The sequence below is a fragment of the Haliaeetus albicilla genome, chromosome Z (genome assembly GCF_947461875.1).
Source record: "Haliaeetus albicilla chromosome Z, bHalAlb1.1, whole genome shotgun sequence".
Taxonomy (NCBI): domain Eukaryota; kingdom Metazoa; phylum Chordata; class Aves; order Accipitriformes; family Accipitridae; genus Haliaeetus; species Haliaeetus albicilla.
Genome location: NC_091516.1, coordinates 6,466,852 through 6,487,855, shown reverse-complemented (window position 1 = coordinate 6,487,855; position 21,004 = coordinate 6,466,852). Strand labels below are relative to the sequence as shown.

General features: G+C 40.3%; 1 protein-coding gene across 2 annotated transcripts in view; it reads left to right on the top strand.

Moving 5' to 3' along the window:
• LOC104314590 (chondroitin sulfate proteoglycan 4-like) overlaps positions 1–21,004 on the top strand; it is a 42,029-nt gene that overhangs the window by 8,652 nt on the left and 12,373 nt on the right. Inside the window, exons 2-7 of one of the 2 annotated variants that reach the window (XM_069776497.1) lie at positions 2,168–2,331; positions 2,941–6,510; positions 7,328–7,798; positions 8,636–8,812; positions 16,821–17,019; positions 20,562–20,693. In XM_069776497.1, the coding sequence (XP_069632598.1) occupies positions 2,168–2,331; positions 2,941–6,510; positions 7,328–7,798; positions 8,636–8,812; positions 16,821–17,019; positions 20,562–20,693 (4,713 nt within the window). The remainder of the gene's footprint in view (positions 1–2,167; positions 2,332–2,940; positions 6,511–7,327; positions 7,799–8,635; positions 8,813–16,820; positions 17,020–20,561; positions 20,694–21,004) is intronic. The other variant, XM_069776498.1, reaches the window with a different exon arrangement.

The window sequence follows — 21,004 nt, the reverse complement described above, 5'->3', positions numbered from 1 at the left end:
GATTTTATGGAAGACCTGTAACATATATTAGAGCTCTTTGGTGAAAGCTTCTTTTATGCTAGAAGTAAACTGGTGGGGAAGAATTCCTTTTTGTTCAGCTTGGAACCAATTTTTCTATGCACAGTGGTGACTCTTCCTTTGCAAGAAATATGTGTACTTCAGTAATCTAAAAATCTTTCCTGTGTTTCTCTGGGTATTTAATATAACACACTATTACATAGCTTTTGGCTGTGGGGTTTGTTGAAATCTTATTCTTGGGAAAGCCACATACAATTTTTATGTATATTACAGCAAGTTTTTAGATACTATTAATGATTGTTTCATGAAACGGCTGGTTAACAAGACCTTTGATTTGGTACTCTGAAATGTGCAGACTCAGTTCAGAGTCTGAGTTAAAGTTACACTTTGTAGGCGTCATCAGAGCGTGTTAGATTCAGCAGAGGGACAGCTAATGTAGAGCCAGCAACAGTTAAACCTCAGAAGTCCCCTGCAGTTACGCTTAATTTTGAAAAGAACTGTGTTAAAATGAGAAAGTTGTCTCAGAATGAAGGTAAAAGCTGCAAAATAAATATTTAACTGGTGGCATCCTTAAAGAGCTGTGTCCAAACACAGCTGAAGCATCATAAACCCTGGCAGATGTAATGTGAAAATAGACAGGCCTGAAAAAAACCCAAAGGTCAAGGATCAGCTAGCTGAAGGAAACAAATCTTTTACTAAATCCTTCTTAAATACATCAAGAACAAAAACCCTGCAGAGGGTCTGTGCAGCCAGTTGATTAAGTTATCAGTATAAAAGAAGCACTCAGAAAGGGCATGGCTACTACAGAGAAGCTAAACGAAATGGTGTTTACTGCTAATTGGGAGGAGTCCCAAACTGAAATATATTTTTTTGGGGGGGAACGAGAGGGGTTGACCTAAAAAAACGCAGTGATGAAATTGCTCACTTGCTAAGGGTAATGTCTGATCTCATGCTTTAAAATCCCTGGGTACCTGAAGCCTGGTGGGTGGCAAATGTTATGCCAAAGTTTAAAACAGGAATGACCAGGGGACTGTAAGCCTGACATCCATACCATTCAAATATATAGGTAGTGTTACAAAGGATAGAACATGCAGAAGTAAGTAGGATCAACTTAGGAAGAGTCAGTAGGATTTCTTTAAAGATAAGTTCTGCTTTACAAACCTCTTGGAGTTTTCTTAATGGGGGTGGGGAAGATGACTAAGATTTAGATTCCCAAAAGGCTTTTGGTAGAGTTTGACATCAAAGGCTTTTGAGCAGCCATTGGGTAGGAACGCAGGGCTTTGTATATTAAGTAATGGATTAAAAGATAGGAGGACGGGTAAATGATTGATTTTTTTTTTTTTTAATATTTTTCTTTTTTTGCGTAGGAGAAAAGTTAACCAGCAGAGTTCTTGAGGATTTGGTCTTGGGATCTGTGCTATTCAGTGCAGTAATAATGGGGATGGTAAAGCCAGTGAGTAGTCAAATGAGAAAGTTTGCTGGTGTTACTGTTCTTCAAGGCAGAAAAGAGGAGAGGAGAGGGTGAAGGTGGCCTGTACAGAACTGAGTGACTGCAAAGCAGGGCAGCAGAGGTGGTTGGAGGCTGCATACAGGAAACAAGAGGGCACTTCAGCCTGGAAAAGAGATGGATGAGAACATATGAAAGAACCACACAGGTGGCAGGAGACCTGTGGGTCTTCTCATCAGAGATGACAAAGGATGTCTCTGACAGAGATAGAAGAGCATGTTGAAGATGAAGATGTTTCCAAAGAGGAAATAAAGGAGTACTTCAGAGAGAAATCCTTTGGCAGTTACAAAATAGACTAACTGTGGCAAGCTCAGGAAAACACCTGAAACAAAAAAATAATTGGAAGAGTATTTGAAGGAAAGTATTAAATATGATTGCACTGTTCTTAGGATTCCCTGTTGTCACTGTCGGAAGTAGAATATTGGGCTATATTTACTGCTTATCCATACTGGTGTGGCCACTGGGCTCTTACCCAGTTGCTTGGACTGGTGAATTTGATATCTGAGATCTATTTTCATTCATACCTAAATAAGTATATAGAGAGTTAATATAAGTTTTTTTATATATATTTAGCTGTAGATAAGAAAAAGGTATTTTTTTGTGTGACTACATCTCCTGTTTGTTTTCCTTTCCTTCTTTCAGTATCATTTTATGGTGATAGCTTTGTGGAGTTGAACGTGGCAGAAGCATCCTCTCAGACATCCTTACAGTTGCGGTTTCGAACAAGCAAGCCACATGGACTGCTTTTTCTTGCAGCTGGGAAGAAGGATTATTGCTTAATGGAGCTACGCTCAGGAAATTTACAGGTATGGTTTATAATTATAGCTAAAAAGATATGTGTAGCCTGTGTTGTTTAGTGTTTTCCTTTAAGCTGTTACCTATAACAATTCTGAAAGTTTATTTTTTTAAAAAATGGAAAAATCACATAATACAATTGATAATTTCAAAAGATGGTCTTTATTTCTTACAATGCTAGTTATTAAAATCAGCCTCTAAAAGCCTTTTTGATCTCTAGATCTTAAAATCAAGATCATTGTGTTCAAAGCATGGGGTTCAGTAAAGGCAAAATTTCAGATTTGATGATGTTAGCATCATAAAAAATGTTTGGATCCAAACAATAGTTTTTCTGCAAGGTAAGTTCTTGAAAGATCATTGTCACTTGGGTTCTCAGGAGTTGTTGGTCCTAGCAGAACTGCAGAGGAGTCTATTCCCTCTTCTGCAATTATTCAAGTCATATTTGTGATGGCAAGTAAACCTACACAAAATTTTAGTGGGATTTTTTTTTCAATTATATTTTGTAAATTATGTGCTTAATATGAAAAGTTATGAAAATTAATGTATTAAATATATCTTAATATATTGATTATGAAAAATACCACTTTGGATTTTGATAGTTAAAATTCTGTCTCTTGCAGTTGAGAATTAACTTTGGCATGGGGGAACAAGTACTGCATTCTCAGCAAAGATCTCAGCTGAATGATTTAGCTTGGCACCTGGTTGAACTACGTCATGAACATGATGATGTCACATTGGTAATTGATAAACATGATAGAACTAGTGCAAAAATGCCTGGAATTCTCTATGAATTAAATATTGATTATGGATTCTACATAGGTGGTACTAGTAAACTTGATGTTCCCTACCTTGTTGGAGCGCTACCTAGTTTCCGAGGATGTATTGATGATGTGTTGTTCAATCAGCTAGACATTCTGATGCCTCTGAGACCTTCTCCTGGCTTTAAAAATGTCCATGAAGTTTTGGTGGGATGCAGTGATGAATTCTTTGCAGATGAAGATGAACCCATTAGTTTCTTCAGTTCCAGATCCTATGTTTCTTTCCCATCATGGAATGTTGATGATGAGGGAATCCTGGAGTATAAATTGCAAACCTCAGCTGCACGTGGCCTGCTGCTTTACCATCCTGGGCAAGCAGGAGATTTCATTGCAATGGAAATGGAAGATGGATTAATTAAAGCCTATGTTGGAAACCATAAAAGTAGAACCCAGCTTTCCTCTCATAGGTCAGTCAATGATAGTCATTGGCACTACATCAAACTGAAATTTACTGCAGAATATTTGCAGCTGACATTGGATGAAGAAACTGTGAAAAAATCATTGCCTCCCCACAGCAAGCTGCCGCTTTTGAAGGGGTCTCTCTTTGTAGGTGGTATAGATGACAGTACACGGTCAGAAGTGATTAAGTTAGAGCTAATCTCGGTGTCTGGGAAGTATGCCAGAGGAGGATCCTTCAAAGGTTGCTTAAGAGACCTGAAAACCAATTCAGAAAAGAAATCACTGAAGAATGTTCTGGTGACAAAGGACATATCAGCTGGATGTGAAACGAAGACTGCTTTTAATACAAATCTTTCTTTAGAGATGGCTTTAAAGAGCCCTACTGTGAAAGCAGCCCCAACATTTGCCATTTCCCCTGAAAACTCTGTCTCTCTGGGCAAGGAAGACAAAAGCCACCTCTTAGTTCTAAGTAACTTGATTGTGCCAGAGGGTGGACAAGCTTCACTCGAATCTAAACATATTAAAGGCAATATAGACTTTCAGAAATTAGGGATTCATCAATCACAAATTCTTTTTGAAATAAAGGAACCACCCTCTCATGGAGACTTGAAACTAGATGTTGAACCAGTGCAGGAGGTAAATACATTTACTATGCAGGATGTGTGGCAAGGGAAGATTATTTATGTCCATGATGGCTCTGAGGACACTTACGATTGTTTTAATTTCTCCATTTCTACCAGCAGTGAGAAGATTGTACCTCCATATTTGCAAGGAAATGAGCAGCATGTGTTTCACATTACTGTCACTCCAGTAAATGATGCGCCTGAGATCACGCTTCCTGAGGGAAACTTGCTTCTTCTCTTAGAGAACTCAAAGAAACGTTTGACTAATGATCTGATAAAAGTTCTAGATAAGGATACAGATCCTGCGGGTCTCAGTCTTTCAGTACTTGGAAATCTGAATGCAGATGCAGGATTTTTAGAAAATTCAAAGCATCCTGGAAAAGCTATTACTACTTTTTCTAATGAGGACTTAAGAGGAGGCACTGTTTTCTTTGTCCACACAGGTGTCAAGAACTCAAGGATTGTTCTGAGGGCAAGTGATGGTGAGAAGGTGAGCAACACTGTTGTATTACGTGTTATGGCAGTTCCTTTGGATTACAGAGTTGTCAATAACTCAGGAATAAAACTACGTCAAGGTGTTACAGCTCTGATCACACCTAGGCATCTGGCAGTTGAAACAAATGCTAATCTCCAGGAGCTGGAGATACGGTATGAGATCACAGAGGCACCCCAGTTTGGGGAAGTTCAAAGGCAGCATTCAAGGGGGGAATGGAAGCAAGTCAACTCTTTTTCTCAACGCTCTGTTCAGCGCAGCCGTGTGAGATACTGTAGCACTTTCAAAGAAATTCAGCTGGAAAATGTTACTGACCAATTTAAATTCAAAGTTAGCATAGGAAACAGAATCAGTGAAGAGCATGTGTTTCCAATCAAAGTGAAATGGTTAAGGTACAGTTTATTGAAACATGCTCCTCTAGAAATTGAAAAAACAAAAAGGAAGTACTTGAATTCAGATAATCTTTTTGCTGTGATTGTGGATCTAGAAATACCTGAAGATGAGCTTCATTTTAAATTGCTGTCCCTACCAAAGAATGGACAGATACTGCTTAATGACCAGCCTTTGAAAAAAGATTCCGTCTTTAGCCAGAAAGATATTACTGATCAAAAAGTGGCATATGAAGTAATCAGCAGATACCATGAAGACAACCGTGATTCGTTTAGATTCCTCATTTCTACAAAGTATCTGGAATCAAATGTATATGACTTTGAAGTCTACATCAAATCAGATTTCAGAAACATTATTTTGACTAACAATGGCCTTACTGTTACTGAAGGTGAAGGAGAGTTAATAACAAGCACAAAATTGTTTGTGCAAACACTGGATAATAAAACTTTCCAATATAAAGTTGCACAGTTTCCTAAGCATGGGAAATTAAAACTGATTAATTTTTCAGCCTCATTCAAGAATAATGATAATCTCACCACTTTCACTAACAAAGATATAACTGATAAGCGCCTTATGTATGTGCATGATGATTCTGAGACAGCATTTGATGAATTTGTTGTCAGAGCTTCCAGTGAAGAGTCAGGAAAGTTGGCAAACTTTGATCCAGAAGTAGAACCTTTGTCAGTAGAAATTAGATTCAACATTTCTGTCCAGCTGAAGAATGATGAGAAACCAGTACGTGTAATTGATAAGATGTTTAACATAGTGAGAAATGGGCAGCGATTATTAACTTTGGCAGATCTTTGCTATCATGATCCTGATTCTGATTTTGATGATGGACAGTTGCTATATACTAGACGTGGCATTTCCAATGGGGACTTGGTGCTAACAAATGATACTTTGCACAGACTCTACCAATTCAAACAAGTGGACCTGGAGCAAAAGCAAGTCCTGTTTAAACACCATGGTGCAGATTTTGGGCGTTTTGTGCTCTTTGTGACGGATGGCAAGCACTATACCTCTTTGCTTCTAGAAGTTAGTGCCACTGATCCTTATGTTAGGTTGGCAAATAATACAGGCTTGTTGGTTCAAAAAGGAAAAGAGGAAACTGTTACAACAGCTAACCTAAGTGCTATTACAAACCAAGACATAAGAAATGATCATGAGCTTACATATGAGATATTCTCTTTCCCAAAATATGGAAGAATATATGTAAATAATCTATTGATGGATTCCTTTACTCAGTTTGATCTGATAAAGGGGTATGTGACCTACAGGCATGATGACAGCAACAACCTTATTGACACATTTAACTTTACAGTCCATGCTAGAGAAGTCCATCTGGATGCTGGAGTGCATGTTCGCATATATTTGGAAGGTCATCAGTGGCCACCAAGGATTGTGAACAAAAACAATCTCTTGGTTGAAGAAGGAAAACCAGTTAAAATCAGTAAAGGAAAACTGCAAGTAAGTTAACTGTGCTGTCCATTGCTGCAATCTTGTAGCAAGTTTTCTTCACTGCTTTCTCAGCCATTGCAGTGTGGTTAGTCTCTCTCTTCTTTAACTTCTTTTAGTTCTCACTAACATGAATGCATTCTGGATGCTTAATTCTGGAGAGACTGACACTAGCAAGCTTCCATTTCTAGAAAGGAAAACTGGTTATGTTAAAGAAGATGGCTGCCTATATTCTTTGACTCCATTGCATATTGGTGCTTGAGAAAGTTAAGATTTTGAGACGCTGCATTTGTATGTTAGTTTTAGTTGTGACAGTTGTTCGTACTTCATGTATCATTCTTAGTTGAGCTGGTGGGAAGTGCCAAGGAAGAAAGGGGTTTGTTTCATTCAGTTTGGAGCTAGCCCGATTAACACTGAGGATTACATCCAAAATTTTAAAACCACCAAGTCACAAATCTGAGGTCATTTGTCTTTGCTTAATACTTTCCTTCCCATTGTGTGTAGCCTTTCAGTAACCGCTGTGAGGGTACTCTGGCAGCACATGGCTGTGCTGTTGAAATCGTTGTTTCAGGCAGGGGTCTACAGTTCTTAGGCTGTTAGTTAATTCCACAGTGTGTTCCTTTTCAAAATTTACAAAACACTCCCATGATGTGTTTATTTAACGTCTACTTAAAGTATTGTATTGTGTTAGGAACTGTGTAACCCAAATGTGGAATGCCAGTTAATTAGGAAGATAATCCCAGGGTTAAAAGTGAAGAATTCAGAAGAGAATTATAGAATTTCTCCCATTTCTGTTTAAATAATTTTGGGGTATGTTTTTAAATTTAAGGTTGTTCATGAAAACAGTTCTCCATCTGAGATAGTGTTCACAGTAAGACAGCTTCCATTACATGGATACATTCGGAAGTTTTCCTCAGAAGAAAGTTATCTCGGTGCTGACCAAAGGCCAGTTTTGAGCTTCACACAGCAAGATGTTGATGAGGGCAAAGTTCAGTATGTGCAGACAGTTTCTGACCAACTAGATGACCGTTTTTCTCTGGATGTGACTAATGGTGTCCGAACAGTGAGTGGAATAGACATCTCTGTAGACATCATCCCCAGGATGATTCCACTGGAAGTACAGAACTTCACAGTAATTGAAGGGGGCTCAAAAGCCCTAAAGGAAGACTATCTAAAAATTTCTAGTAGACACTTTGCAGGACTCAGCTGTGAATTTATTTTAACTGAGCAGCCAAAACATGGGTTTGTTGAAGACTCTCGTGTTCCTGGAATGAAGTTAACCACATTTACCAGAAAACAGGTAATGCACTTAGATCTGCTTTGCTGTAGTCATGATTAATTCTTTGTATTGCTAAAAGCTATGGGATGATTTGGTGGGAGGTGGTGCGATGCATGCGTTTGAGCTTTATTCTGGCCTTGTACCAAAGATCTTTCTGCAGTTGCTAGCTGGTCATTTGGGGTGGGGAGGGAGGGTGCCTTGTTGTTGTGGTGAACCACATCACTTCCTTGTGTTTCACTGATCACACAGACTAATGTGCTATAATCACACTAGACTGATGGGCCACTCACACGTAGGCAGAGTTGTTGATGGTCTGGAAACCTAAGACAGACAAGACTGCGGGTACATTTTGAAAAGACCAGAGGAAATGGTGTGCAGATTGATCAAGGAGGAAAGTGGAAAAAAATTATTTTTTTAGGTCATGTCTTTGCTCACAGAGAGCCAGTGTGTGCATGATAAGCTAATTTTCAGTCTTTTAGCTCTAAGAAGCAAAACTGTGTCATAAGTCATCATCTACTAATACTATGTTCAGTTTATAGATTCCAGGAAAAACTGTGGTAAATATAATGGGACTGGATTTTCTATTTTCCTTTCAGGAGGAAGGGGGAATGTCAAGACTGGCAAAATAAGATATTCTGGCTAGAGGAATGGACAGATGAGCTGTAAAATTTGCTGTTGTGGACAGAACAAAGATAGAGGTACAGATCAGATAGGAGCATAAATAAAGTCTTAGAAGTCATAAACAGTTGAGGCAATAAATACAGAGGGGCTTGACTACACTTGAATATTTGTGGTTTTTTAATATGGCATTCATTTTCTTTTAGCCATTTTAATTTTTCAGGTTGTTATATTTTTCAGGTAGAACAAGAATTAATCTACTATGTTCACGATGACAGCGAGGAACGGATGGACAGCTTTACTGTGATAGTAAATAACACAGAATTGTGGAAACAAAGTCTGCCCCAAACTGTATTTGTAACAGTTACTGCAGTAAATGATGAAGCTCCTGTTATAAAAGTTAACAGAATTCTTCGGGTATGTTTGTCAACATTTTGAAATGTTAAAATTATTTCTAACCTGATACCATTTAATGCACCTTCATTAACAGAGTATTAAGTTTGTATCTGGTGGGATAGTCAATATAGTAAATGGTGGTCATGGGATTTAAATAAATTAACGTTACTGAAGGGAGGTAGTACGTGGGTAATGTGTATTTAGGGAGATGCTAGTCATTATGAGGAACATCTTCTGCTGTTGTAAAGTTTATCTAGAGGGCTGACTGAGCTTTCTTTTGATCTTAAAGATACATTAAGTCTCTTGGACTGAAAGGGCTTGTGGCATGGGATGGCTTGCACTTGGATTGTTGTTGTGTTTTAGTGTTGTTTGCTAGGTCATCTTCAAGACTGTTAATGAATAGTGTAGCTTGGAAAAATAACAAGAATAGTGATGATGAGGGTGCAAACATCTCACTGTTGTCTTTTCACAGCCTTCAGACCCTGTGCCTCTTGCCACTAAGTGTACCGAAGGGTCAGACCTGCTGATGTGTAGTCTGCTGCCTGCTCCTCTCTGGATTCCCACTGGGATGGGATGAGAGAAAAGAGCAGCATTCTCACTGGCACTTAATTAGAGAATTGACTACGTGTTGGATATTTATGATACAAAACAGGAATATTCCTTTCTTTAAAAGTTCCTGATAAGAATAATACAATGCAATCTGTGAAAACCTAGGGTGTTAGCAGTCATAAAAACATTAGTGCAGACACTGAAGTTATTACTGTATGATACCATGGGCTAAAAAAAGGACGTGGTAACTTGATGCTAACTCTGCCCACCCCACCCCCACCCCCCCTTCCTGAGGAAAATTTAAAAATTGTTGACTGATGCTACCTTTTGCTCTTAATAACCATAGCTGGCTTTTTAATCTTATGATCTTCGAAAAAAGTCACTACTGTCACTTCAGTGTCAGTGCTTCTTCAGATTTATTTATTTATAGGATTGTTATTTGTTTGTATTATAATAAGAGCACTCAGTAATCAGAACCAGTTCATTATGGATACTGTGCCCATGTAAACCAAAAAGTCCCCACATGTAAAGGCTTCCAATCTGAGATCTGATGAGTGAAAACAAATCGGGTGACTCTGAAAAGCAGAACAAAATGGACATGGGTCAGCTAATGAACCTGTGGTCACAGTAAACCAGCTAAGAGGCGTCAAGACAGAGAAGATATTTAGGAATAGGTTTGAAAAAAGCTAAGCAGGTTATTTTGAGGCTACATCATCCCTAGTGCTGCATGATGCAGTTTACAAATTGGTGGCACCTAAAACATGCATTTAATTTTACATATTTAGTTGTGCATTGCAGAGGGAAGATGGTTTGCTGTAAAGATTATCATAACCTTGTGTTGTGTATTTAGCCTTTTCACATGAGAAAAGACATAATTTTTAAACAGCGATAGGGGTAGTATTGTGCAGCTTCACAGTGACAGCAGGTAGTCTGTGATAATCTGCAGATGCCCACAACACAAGACACCCTGCCCTGTGCAGAGACTGCTGGCAGAAGGGCAGACTTGCTTCACAGAGTAAAACCTTCCCTGGTTAAATTAATTACAATGGTACTCTACAGACATCAGCACAGCACCCAGTAATGTTTGTCTAGTCACAGACAAAAGGGATATATGTCCAGTCAGAAATTTTCTGTCTCCTTTCTGGTGCATTGCTGGCATTGAACTGCAGTCAGTTAACGGAACTGAGGCTGTGCGGTGCACTGCAGTGCAGCATATGGATTTTTCTAAATATCTGTAAGTCTAGGCTTCCCAAGAACAATAATAACACAGCTTAACCTAGCCAAAGTTGGTCCTCTCTGCTAGGGAAGCAGTTTGCATACCCAGAACTAGGATGCTGCCTTTGTGCCTGTGGTTTTGCTGGTCATGCATAAGCTATTGCTGAGAAATAACTTTTATTTTTGTCATGAGTGGGTACTAATATGCACACGTGTGTTGGGTTCATGCGCAGACTAAAACAAATCTAGCAGTCAAGTTACATTCTGGGAGGATTAAACTGAGATGATCCTCTTCAAAACAAACTTGCACATCCAAAGTAGGTGGGAGAAAATGGGTTTTTCTTAGTTCCGCTAAATATCGAGATGAGCTGGGTATTCCTGTGTAGGGTGATAACTTGCTGGCTCCACGTTCTAGCCAAGCAGTCTGTGCTCTTCAAGGACATTGCTAGTGGTGAATGTTGAGTAATAAACTGTGTGTTGCTTTTTTTAAAAGCAGTAGCTCTTTTATATCTTTTGAAAGGTTGGAAATGTACAAAATATACAAAAGTATAAAATGAGGGACCAGTACTGTGAAAACTGAAGTCCATTAGGACCATTTGAGTTGACTGAAGCTTAGCGCCTCAGAAATTTTGCAGATCTCAGTACAAAGAGTGAGAAAGAACTGCTGAACAATTAAAAAATAGATTAGCATATGGCATCTGCTGTTGAGAAACAGCCTCTGTAAAGACCTGCATTATGTGGCCAGTGAGGTTGGTGTGGATATATGAAAGTTAATTTTGGCCTTTGTCATGAGGCTTCTGGCCAAATGCAGGAAACTGTTGGGCATGTGTACACATGCTGAATGAGTCCTTCAACTCTAGCTCCCTCACTTCTGAGGCATCCATAACATCCCTTCTTCAGACAAACTTGTCTGTTGTTATGAAGGTTATGAACACCATGGGGGAATTTCAGGAGGACAAACAACCAAACATTTTGGGAGTTGTTTCTGATTTTTCCCTAGGAAATGAAAGTAAGTGAAATTTTTAGGGAGTTGGGGTTTTTTTTGGCTGAGAATTTATGACATGCTGAAGTATTTACATTAATTGTAACGTATGAGGTGCAGAAAGTTTTACTGTCCTGAGAGCTTCTGTAAGGTATGCTAGTAATCCTTGCATTTAATTTAAAGTCTTTCCATTAGAACAGTTAAGTGCATGAGGGATGTGTTTATTTAGAAACTATACAGCATTTTAGGTGTAATATCCTAAAATTTCCACAGGTTCTATGGTAATTTTTTTTTCTGGGGTGGGAATGGGGAAGGGAAATAGGATATTTTTAAGAAAATCACTATCCTGGCATTATTTGCTGCATTTATGTATGTTAATTGTATTTATGGGTAGCGATGCTGTGAAATGACTGTATCCTCCTGTTGCCACAAGAGGTCTGTGTTTTCCTAGAATTAGATTAAAAAAAAAACACCACTGATTTTTTGTGTTTGTTTGTTCGTTTTGTTTTCTTTAAATCAGTCACTCACCAGAGTATTAAAATGGCCACGAATATAGTGTCTGGTAGGATATGTAGCATGCAAGGACATACTGAGAAGCTGAATGCTGTAAGTAAAGCAGAATGAATTACTTCCCATTGGGCAGTGTCATGAACCATGAACCTTTTTTTTGGACCATGCCTGTGGAATGTGTTAGGCACATGCAAAATTAGTGTAATGCTACATCCTGGAAGCTCAGATACAGTTTTCTGGTGCTCTTCAAGGAGGACTTGATCCCAGATGTGGAAAATAAGATACTTGTACAGTATTTCCAGAATTGTAAGTGTCTGCTTCCCTGCAGCCCTTTTCAGCTCTTGGATCTCCTTTCATTCCTCAAGGATCATGTTGCAGGTCACGTACAGTACTTTAAAAAGCATTGTGTGTTAGTGTGCTGGAACAGTAGAAGTAAACACTGGCTTTATAGAAAAAAAGCTCATTTTTTCCTTTAGTAAAAAAATTTCGAAACTCTAGGGCATTTAATGAGTCCTTTGTAATAACATGTTTGCATAGTCCTTTCTTATGTTTTTGCATATTCTGTGTGTGACCTTTTATTTTCTACGTAGGATAATCTGACTCAAGTGCTACTGAGATGAGTTAAAGGGTCTCAGTACAAAACCAGTGACACTGATGTGCTTATTTGGTGCCGCTCAATAAGTCAGCCTTTGCTATTACTTATCATATGTTTTCTTAGGTGGTGTCTCTTATCAAACTTCAATAGTAGTAATTACATTACAGTGAAATACATATTTCAAGGGAGAAAGTAGCTATTTCGTGGTTGCAAGATACTTTCTATTATAAAATGTTAATACAACTTCTTTTTCAAACCTTTTTATCTATTTAGAAAACACATATATATAGTGGGGGTCTGCTACAGGCTACCTGACCAGTAAGACCCAGCTGATGAGGCCCTCTATAGAGAGGTAGAAGCAGCCTCACATTCACAAGCCCTGGTCCTCCTGGAGGAGTTCAGCCATCCTGATATCTGTTGGAGGGACAATACGGCAGGGCATAAGCAATCCAGGAGGTTCGTGGAATGCATTGATGACAACTTCCTTCTCCACTTCATAGAGGAGCCAATAAGGACAGGTGCTATGCTGGACCTTGTTCTCACCAACAAGGAGGGGCTGGTGGGGAATGTCAAGCTCAAGGGCAGCCTTGGCTCCATGAAATGGTAGAGTTCAAGATCCTTAGGGCAGTGAGGAGGGCACACAGCAAGCTCACTGCCCTGGACTTCAGGAGAGCACACTTTGGCCTCTTCAGGGATCTGCTTGGTAGAGAGCCATGGGATAAAGCCCTGGAGGGAAGAGGGGCCCAAGAAAACTGGTTAATATTCAAGGATCACCTCCTCCAAGCTCAGCAGTGATGCATCCCAACAAAGAGGAAGTCAGGCAAAAATGCCAGGAGGCCTGCATGGATGAACAAGGAGTTCCTGGACAAAGTCAAACACAAAAAGGAAGCCTACAGAGGGTGGAAGCAAGGACAAATAGCCTGGGAGGAATACAGAAAAATTGTTTTTGAGTAGCCAGGGATCAGGTTAGGAAGGCAAATCCCCGATGGAATTAAATCTGGCCAGGGAAGTGAAGTTCAACATGAAAAGTTTCTAGAGGTGTGTTGGTGATAAAAGGAAGACTAGGGAAAATGTGTTCCCTCTCCAGAAGGAAACGGGAGACCTGGTTACCTGCGACATGGAGAAGGCTGAGGTACTCAATGACTTTTTTACCTCAGTCTTCACCAGCAAGTGCTCCAGCCACACTGCCCAAGACGCAGAAGGCAAAGGTGGGGACTGGGAGAATGAAGAACCACCCACCATAGGAGAAAGTCAGGTTCGAGACCATCTAAGGAACCTGAAGGTGCACAATTCCATGGGACTTGATGAGATGCATCTGCAGGTCCTGAGGGAACTGGCGGAGGAAGTGGCTAAGCCATTATCCATCATATTTGAGACGCTGTGGCAGTCCGGTGAAGTTCCCACTGACTGGAAAAGGGGAAACATAACCCCCATTTTTAGAAAGAGAAAAAAGGAAGACCTAGGGAACTACAGGCCAGTCAGTCTCACCTCTCTGCCCTGCAAGATCATGGAGTGGATCCTCCTGGAAACTATGCTAGGGCACATAGAAAATAAGAAGGTGATTGGTGACAGCCAACATGGCTTCACTCAGGGCAAATTGTGCCTGACAAATTTGGTGGTCTTCTACAACGGGGTTGCTGTGTTAGTGGATAAAGGAAGAGCAACGGATGCCATCTACCTGGACTTGTGCAAAGCATTTGACAGTGTCCCACATGACATCCCTTGTCTCTAAATTGGAGAGACATGGATTTGATGGATGGACCACTCTGTGGATAAGGAATTGGCTGGATGGTCGCATTCAGAGAGTTGTGGTCAACAGCTCGATATCTGAGTGGAGAGCAGTGACGAGTGGTGTTCCTCAGAGGTCGGTATTGGGACCGGTGCTGTTTAACATCTGTGTCATTGACATGGACAGTGGGATTGAGTGCACCTCAGCAAGTTGCTGACGACACCAGGCTGTGTGGTGTGGTTGACACGCTGGAGGGAAGGGATGCCATCCAGAGGGACGTTGACAGGCTTGAGAGGTGGACCCGTGTGAACCTCTTGAAGTTCAACAGGGCCAAGTGCAAGGTCCTGCACATGGGTTGGGGCAATCCCAAGCACAAATACAGGCTGGGCAATGAGTGGATTGAGAGCAGCCCTGCAGAGAAGGACGTGGGGATATTAGTGGATGAAAAACTGAGTATGAGCCAGCAATGTGTGCTCACAGCCCAGAAAGCCAACTGTATTCCGGGCTACATCAAAAGAAGTGTAATCAGCAGGTCAAGGGAGGTGATTGTCCCCTTTTACTCCTTTCTTGTGAGACCCTACCTGCAGTACTGCATTCAGTTCTGGGGCCCCCAACATAAGAAGGATGTGGACCTGTTGGAGGGAGTCCAGAGGAGGGCCACAAAGATGATCAGAGGGCTGGAGCACCTCTACTGTGAAGACAGGCTGAGAGAGTTGGGGTTGTTCAGCCTGGAGAAGAGCAGGGTCTGGGGAGACTATATAGTGGCCTTCCAGTGCTTAAAGGGGGCCTACAGGATCAGGGTGTGTAGTGATAGGATGAGGGGTAATGGTTTTAAACTGAAAGAGGGTGGATTTAGATTAGATATTAGGAAGAAATTCTTTGCTGTGAGGGTGGTGGGACACTGGAACAGGTTGCCCAGAGAAGTTCTGGCTGCCCCATCCCTGGAAGTGTTCAAGGCCAGGTTGCATGGGGCTTTGAGCAACCTGGTCTAGTGGAAGGTGTCCCTGCTTATGGCAGGGGGGTTGGAACTAGATGATCTATCTTTAAGGTCCCTTCCAACCCAAACCATTCTATGATCCTATGATATAATTTCATTTTAGTATCCCTTTTTCCATGGCACATATTTTGTGACACAATGTAGTCTGAAATCTTTCCTCTCTTGAAGTGTTGTGGCAAAAATCCCAGTGGCTTGAAAAGGTTTTCTTCCATAGTTTTTATTAAAAAGTAAAATTAATACTTAGGGAAAAATCTGTGATTGCTGATTTTTGGTTTTGGGACAGGTAAAATGCCCTTTTTCAAGGATTGTGTTCTCTCTTGAACTGTTTGGTGTAATGTTACTACCAGATACTTGTTAAGTGTACTAAGATCCTAGGAAGGCAGGAAGGGATGATGCAGTATGTGTTTTGAAGCTGAAGCGGAGGTTTTTAAAGGCTCAGGCTCTTAAGATTGTATGCTATGATATAAATTCTGCATGGGAAGAATTGGTGTCATCGTATTGAATATTTGGGAATTTCATTTGAGGTTGAGATAAATATGTATTGTTCTTTGTTAGTCTTAGTACTTTTGTCTGTAATTCCAAGTAGATATAATAAAGATGAAGAGTAAAATGGGCTGTTGCTTATCCTTTCCAAACAAATTATCCAATAAGATATGGATGAAGCTCACGCAGCAGTCCTTTCTGCTTGAAAGAAGGATCTTGTAGTTTGTGCATATCTTAAGCTAAAAAAAAAAAAAGATGCATTTAGATTTACTAGTGTTAAGTAATGGGTTTTATACAATCTTTCTAAAAACTAGTTAGCTGTTTTGTCTGGAAGCATGACCTTGCAAAGTGCTAAGCAGGTGTTGGAGGTGTTGAGTCCTTCATCTCCCACTGGACTGAGCACCTCTGTGGGTTGTTTGGTGCACTAAAAAAGGGCCTTTAGTGCATGTTGTTAGAAGGAAATGATGCAGCTACAAGAAGTGTTCCATTTTGGAGAGTGTGCTGTCCCTGGGCTGTTTTCTTTTTTCTTTTCTGCTAGTGAAAGTAGACCATATTGAATGCCTTGTCTGCTGTGAAGTACATGACACTAATATTCACGTGTATGTGTTGGAAAGGAGCTCCTTGACTCAGTTATCATAATACAATTTTGTTATGTTTGTAAGAGTTTGGATAGTGCCTGACAAATAGAGCACTCGTGCTGCAGCTCTCTAAAACTCAAACTGGTGTAGGGTGTGTTTACTTGTATTATTTTGTGGTCTTGTTTTTTGAAAACCATTTGCCAGCATGAACTGTTCCAGTCCATTAGAGATTTGGATGTACAGTAAGGAAACTTCTCATAGCTGCTAGTATTGCACAGCACAAATCTTTCTTCTTTTCTTTTTTCTTTTTTTTTAGTTTTCTTTTTTCCCCTGATTTTCTCTTATATGCATTTTCTTTAATACTATAATTTTTTTATTTTTGCTTTTCTAGGTGTGGGTGGGTTCAGTCACAGAAATAACTATTGATGACCTCTGTGCGGAAGACAAGGACTCCTCACCATCAGAACTGATATATTCCATTACTCCACCTAGCAATGGGCACTTGGCTCTGAAGTCTTCTCCCAACAAGAGCATCCTTAGTTTTACCCAGGCTCATATAACTGAAGGACAGCTGGTATTTGTACATGATGGTATGTGGTTTCAAAAATACCACATTTGTTAACCAAAATACTGCTCCTATTCAGTATATTTGTGTTTGTCATCCTTTGAAGATCTCCTTGTAATGTCACAAAAATCTCAGAGCACCGGTTATGTGATACATGATGTCACAAACTAAATAGGAGAGGGTCTGACGAGTACTTAAATGTGTGCTCACCAAGAATCCTTGGTGTATTGATGGTTCAGCTGGTAGCAGCCTTCTTTCTGAATACAGGTCTGCAGTAGGGGAACATTGCCATGCAGCTTTCAGAGGAAAGAAATCTATTTTTTTGACCATTGTCATTGAGAATCTCCTGAAGCCTTTCTGTCTTGCTACAGTGTAGAGCTATTCAGGGACCAACAGTCTCTCAGATACCTGCCGCAGTATATTTGTGTTCCTGAGCAGCTCTGGGCAATGAAGTTATGGTTCATCTGTGTGATGTCAGCCTCCCTTTCAGGCTGTGAAGGAATTCAGCTGTAACCATTGTCTCTTTTTTCTGCCAGTGGCCAGAGCTAGAGATGGGGTTATTTGTGCTGCTGCTACAGACAGAATGTGTGGGCAATAAAAAAAAAGAAGTCAGGGCAGCTTCATGCATCCTTGAGTAGCAGTGCTGGGAAGATGCAGGAATGAACATCCCAGTGGGGTTCCAGCCAGAGGAAGAGGTGGGCCTTTTACAGGGCAATAGCTGCTTTTCTCCTGCTCTAACTGTATTTTTGTGTTACCTCAGCTGAAAGAAGAAAGGAAGTGCTAAAGAAGGAATAAACCAGTTTTGGGGAAGGAGATGGTAGAGGTGCAGCACTCCCTTCCAGCCCCAACGCAGGCTGGAATTATTTCTAGTACTCCCTTGGCTGTAGCAGTCATTCCAGATCTATGCTGTGTCTTCATGAGGCTTGGTGCAGGTTAAAGCACTCTGACTTCCGATGCACTGTCTTGTAGGGTGCATATGTGTTGCTGAAATTGCTTTACAAGCAGCTGCTGGTGACCTGTAAGTATCCTGCTCAAATAATTTGCACAGGAAATGAAAGGTCAAGAGCATGGCAAAAGTGAGCCAAGCTGTTGAAATTTTTCCAAGGGAGACTTTGACTTGTAAAAACCCCTATGGTGGCAGGACAGTGGTAGTCTCAGCGTGAGGAAATGAATCCACTCTGTGTTCCAGAAAGGGCAAGTGCACATCTGTAGTCTTAGGAAGTGAATCTTGATTAATAAAAGTAAAACGAACAACAAATTTCATTCTCCAGTGAGTGGGAGTGTGGGTTGTACAGTAAATTTGAAATGTAAAATTGCCCAGGTCATGTGTCAGCTCTTGCAGCTGCTCTGGCTCTGTCATATGCTCAGCCTCACGGCCTCCAGTGTTTCAGAAAGTACTTTGGACATTTTCTTTCTTTTCCTTTCTCACTCTGTGATTTTCTTTCTTCCTTCATTTTGGGCTGTTGCTAGAAATGTACTTGTTACTCTCACCTTCTTGCTCCAGCCTTGTCCTGGGGCCTTTCCTTATCTGGTTACTGTCATTCAGTTTTTTACCCCTTTTCTCTTCAGCTGCCCTGTCCCTCGTCTTCAGTCTTCTAGTGTCTGCTAGCTTCTCTGGCTCCTCCTGGGAAGTACCCCCACTTCATGGTTTCTACAGCCTGGCGTATACTCTTCCTACTCACTCTTGCCCTTTTCAAGGGGAAAAGCAGCATCTTCTTGGCTGAGCCAGCTCTTCCATCCCGTGGCTGTTCCTCATGGCACCACAGATCTTTTACATCTGTACATGGCAGTGACTCTCCATCCTCGGGATCTTTTGTACTGCCAAAGGAAGTACTACCATACTTTGCTTTTATGCCTCTAACATTAGACCTCATAAAATTTTCCCTTCATCTTTGCTCAGTCTTGTGAGTTGCATTATGCTGCTTATTCTGTGCTGCGAGTTGCAAATCTCATTGTTCTCATGTTTTTCCCTTAAATTTTGTGTTTGTTTCCTCTATAATGCCTGATTGTTCTGTCACCAGCGAAAATGCAGAAGCAGAACATACCTTTCCTTTTCTGTACTCCTCCTTCAGTGCAAGAATTCCTTCCCTTTTCCACCCTTGCTTCACTCCAGGGTGCTCCCATCCTGTTTTCACAGTATGGGGTTTGCCCTTAAACCCTGCCAGTGTTTTCCTTAGGCCAGTACTGAGCTGAAGTCTTGTTGGTTCTGAAGTCTCAGTGTCTTTTCAGTGCAATTTTTACAATCCTCCTTCTGGTGTCCTTTTTATCACCCCTGATCAGATATGCCTTTAAAAATTAATTGCGATAAAATAATACATGCTCCACCCAAGCAGCACTTCAGGATTTAGTTCTGTTCCTGACTCTGCCAATGACAAAATGTCTGTGTCAATCGAGCAGTTGACCTGCATTAGCCAAAAAATGAGGTGAGGCTAAGTAAGCCTTTTTTTTCCAACCTGAGGCAAAGGGTAGACTCCTCAATGCCTTTTTAAATGTACACCTACTTGTGCATTTTTTTCAAGAGAAAACATCAGAGAATAAAAACTTTTAAAATAAAAACAATATGATGTCCCAGAGGTGCTTCAGTGCCTGGCTGGATATAAGAGCATTGCCTAGGGGAGTTGTTAACTATTATCTCAGAACCCATATTTGCTTCTTCTGATATGTTAATTTATAGTTAGGCAAGGAGTGCTGATCTTTACATGAAAGTACATGGCACTCTCTCACTTTCAGGATATATATTCATCTAGCAGTATCTCATGGCTAAAATGGGCACAGCAAGTAGAAGAGCAATGGTAATGGTTTGCAACAATTAATGTTTCAATTTTTCATTCTCTCTTTCTACCTAATTAAAAAATCTGGGGAGCCTCTACTTAAAGCAGAAAGTCAGTTCCGAGAGACGTATTTTTATAGGAATCCACTCAGACTCCTGGAGGTATTTTGCTATAGCTTGTGCCAAAGTACGTACAGGCCCTAAGATTAAAGAAAAAAATGTGTGTTTATTATGAGTACACATAACCTCTGAAATAGTTTAAGCTGTGACAACATACGCTCTTCAGGAAAGCTGAAGCAGAGTGAAGAGGCAAAGGAAACAACCTGAGAGTTGATTCAGTCCTTTAAATGTAAATCAAAATGAAAGAACATTCTAGTTGTTTCTCTCCCCAGATTCCTTCTTTGCTAAAATGTGACTGCTTAAGGGCTTTGGTCCCTCCTAAGATAAAAGGAGCAGGAAATCTGGGAGTCATTGTCTCCCCAAGTTTAACTTGGTTTCAGCTCCACTGGGGTCAGTGAAGAAAGGAAGGAAGGGGCACTCTGCTGATTTACATCTAAGGGATGTCTGGCCTTCAGTGTAAACAACAGCCAGTAGTTCTTCCTTCAGAAGGTGTTCTCCACATTATTAATTTATTTAATTCTATTTAAGATACAAAGGTACTGATCAAAAATTGCTTCAGGATGACTTTGGATATATTTCACTGTAGCTAAGAGCAGAAGGTGTCCAGTGTATGTTTGTATGTTTTGGATGACAAACAGAATAATACAAGAATAAATTCATGTTTTTGTTTTCTACAGGAGCAATGTCTGGAGGCTTCAACTTTCAGGTAACAGATGGTTTGAACTTTGCACCTCGACAGATTTTTAGCATCACAGCTCGGATGCTAGTCATTAGCCTTGAAGTGAACAAAGGACTCGGAGTCTTTCCAGGTCTGTTTTTAAAGATTACCATGATTTCGTCCACTTGAAAACATTGCATATTATACAGTTATTTGTTAGATAGCTAGCTGGCTGAACTATAGAAAACTGTACCTGGGAACATCTATCTGTCTGATTTTTAAAAGAACAGTTATGTTTTCTCAAACTACGTATTGCTTTATTGTTTTACAGTCTTTAACTTTTTGATACGCGCATGTGCTTGGAGTCATGGAAATTACCAGTGAAATATGTAAGCACAGTGTGGCAATTACGATGTCTGCCTAAGTTCTGAACATTCTCCATTCAGATTTGTTTAAAAGCTC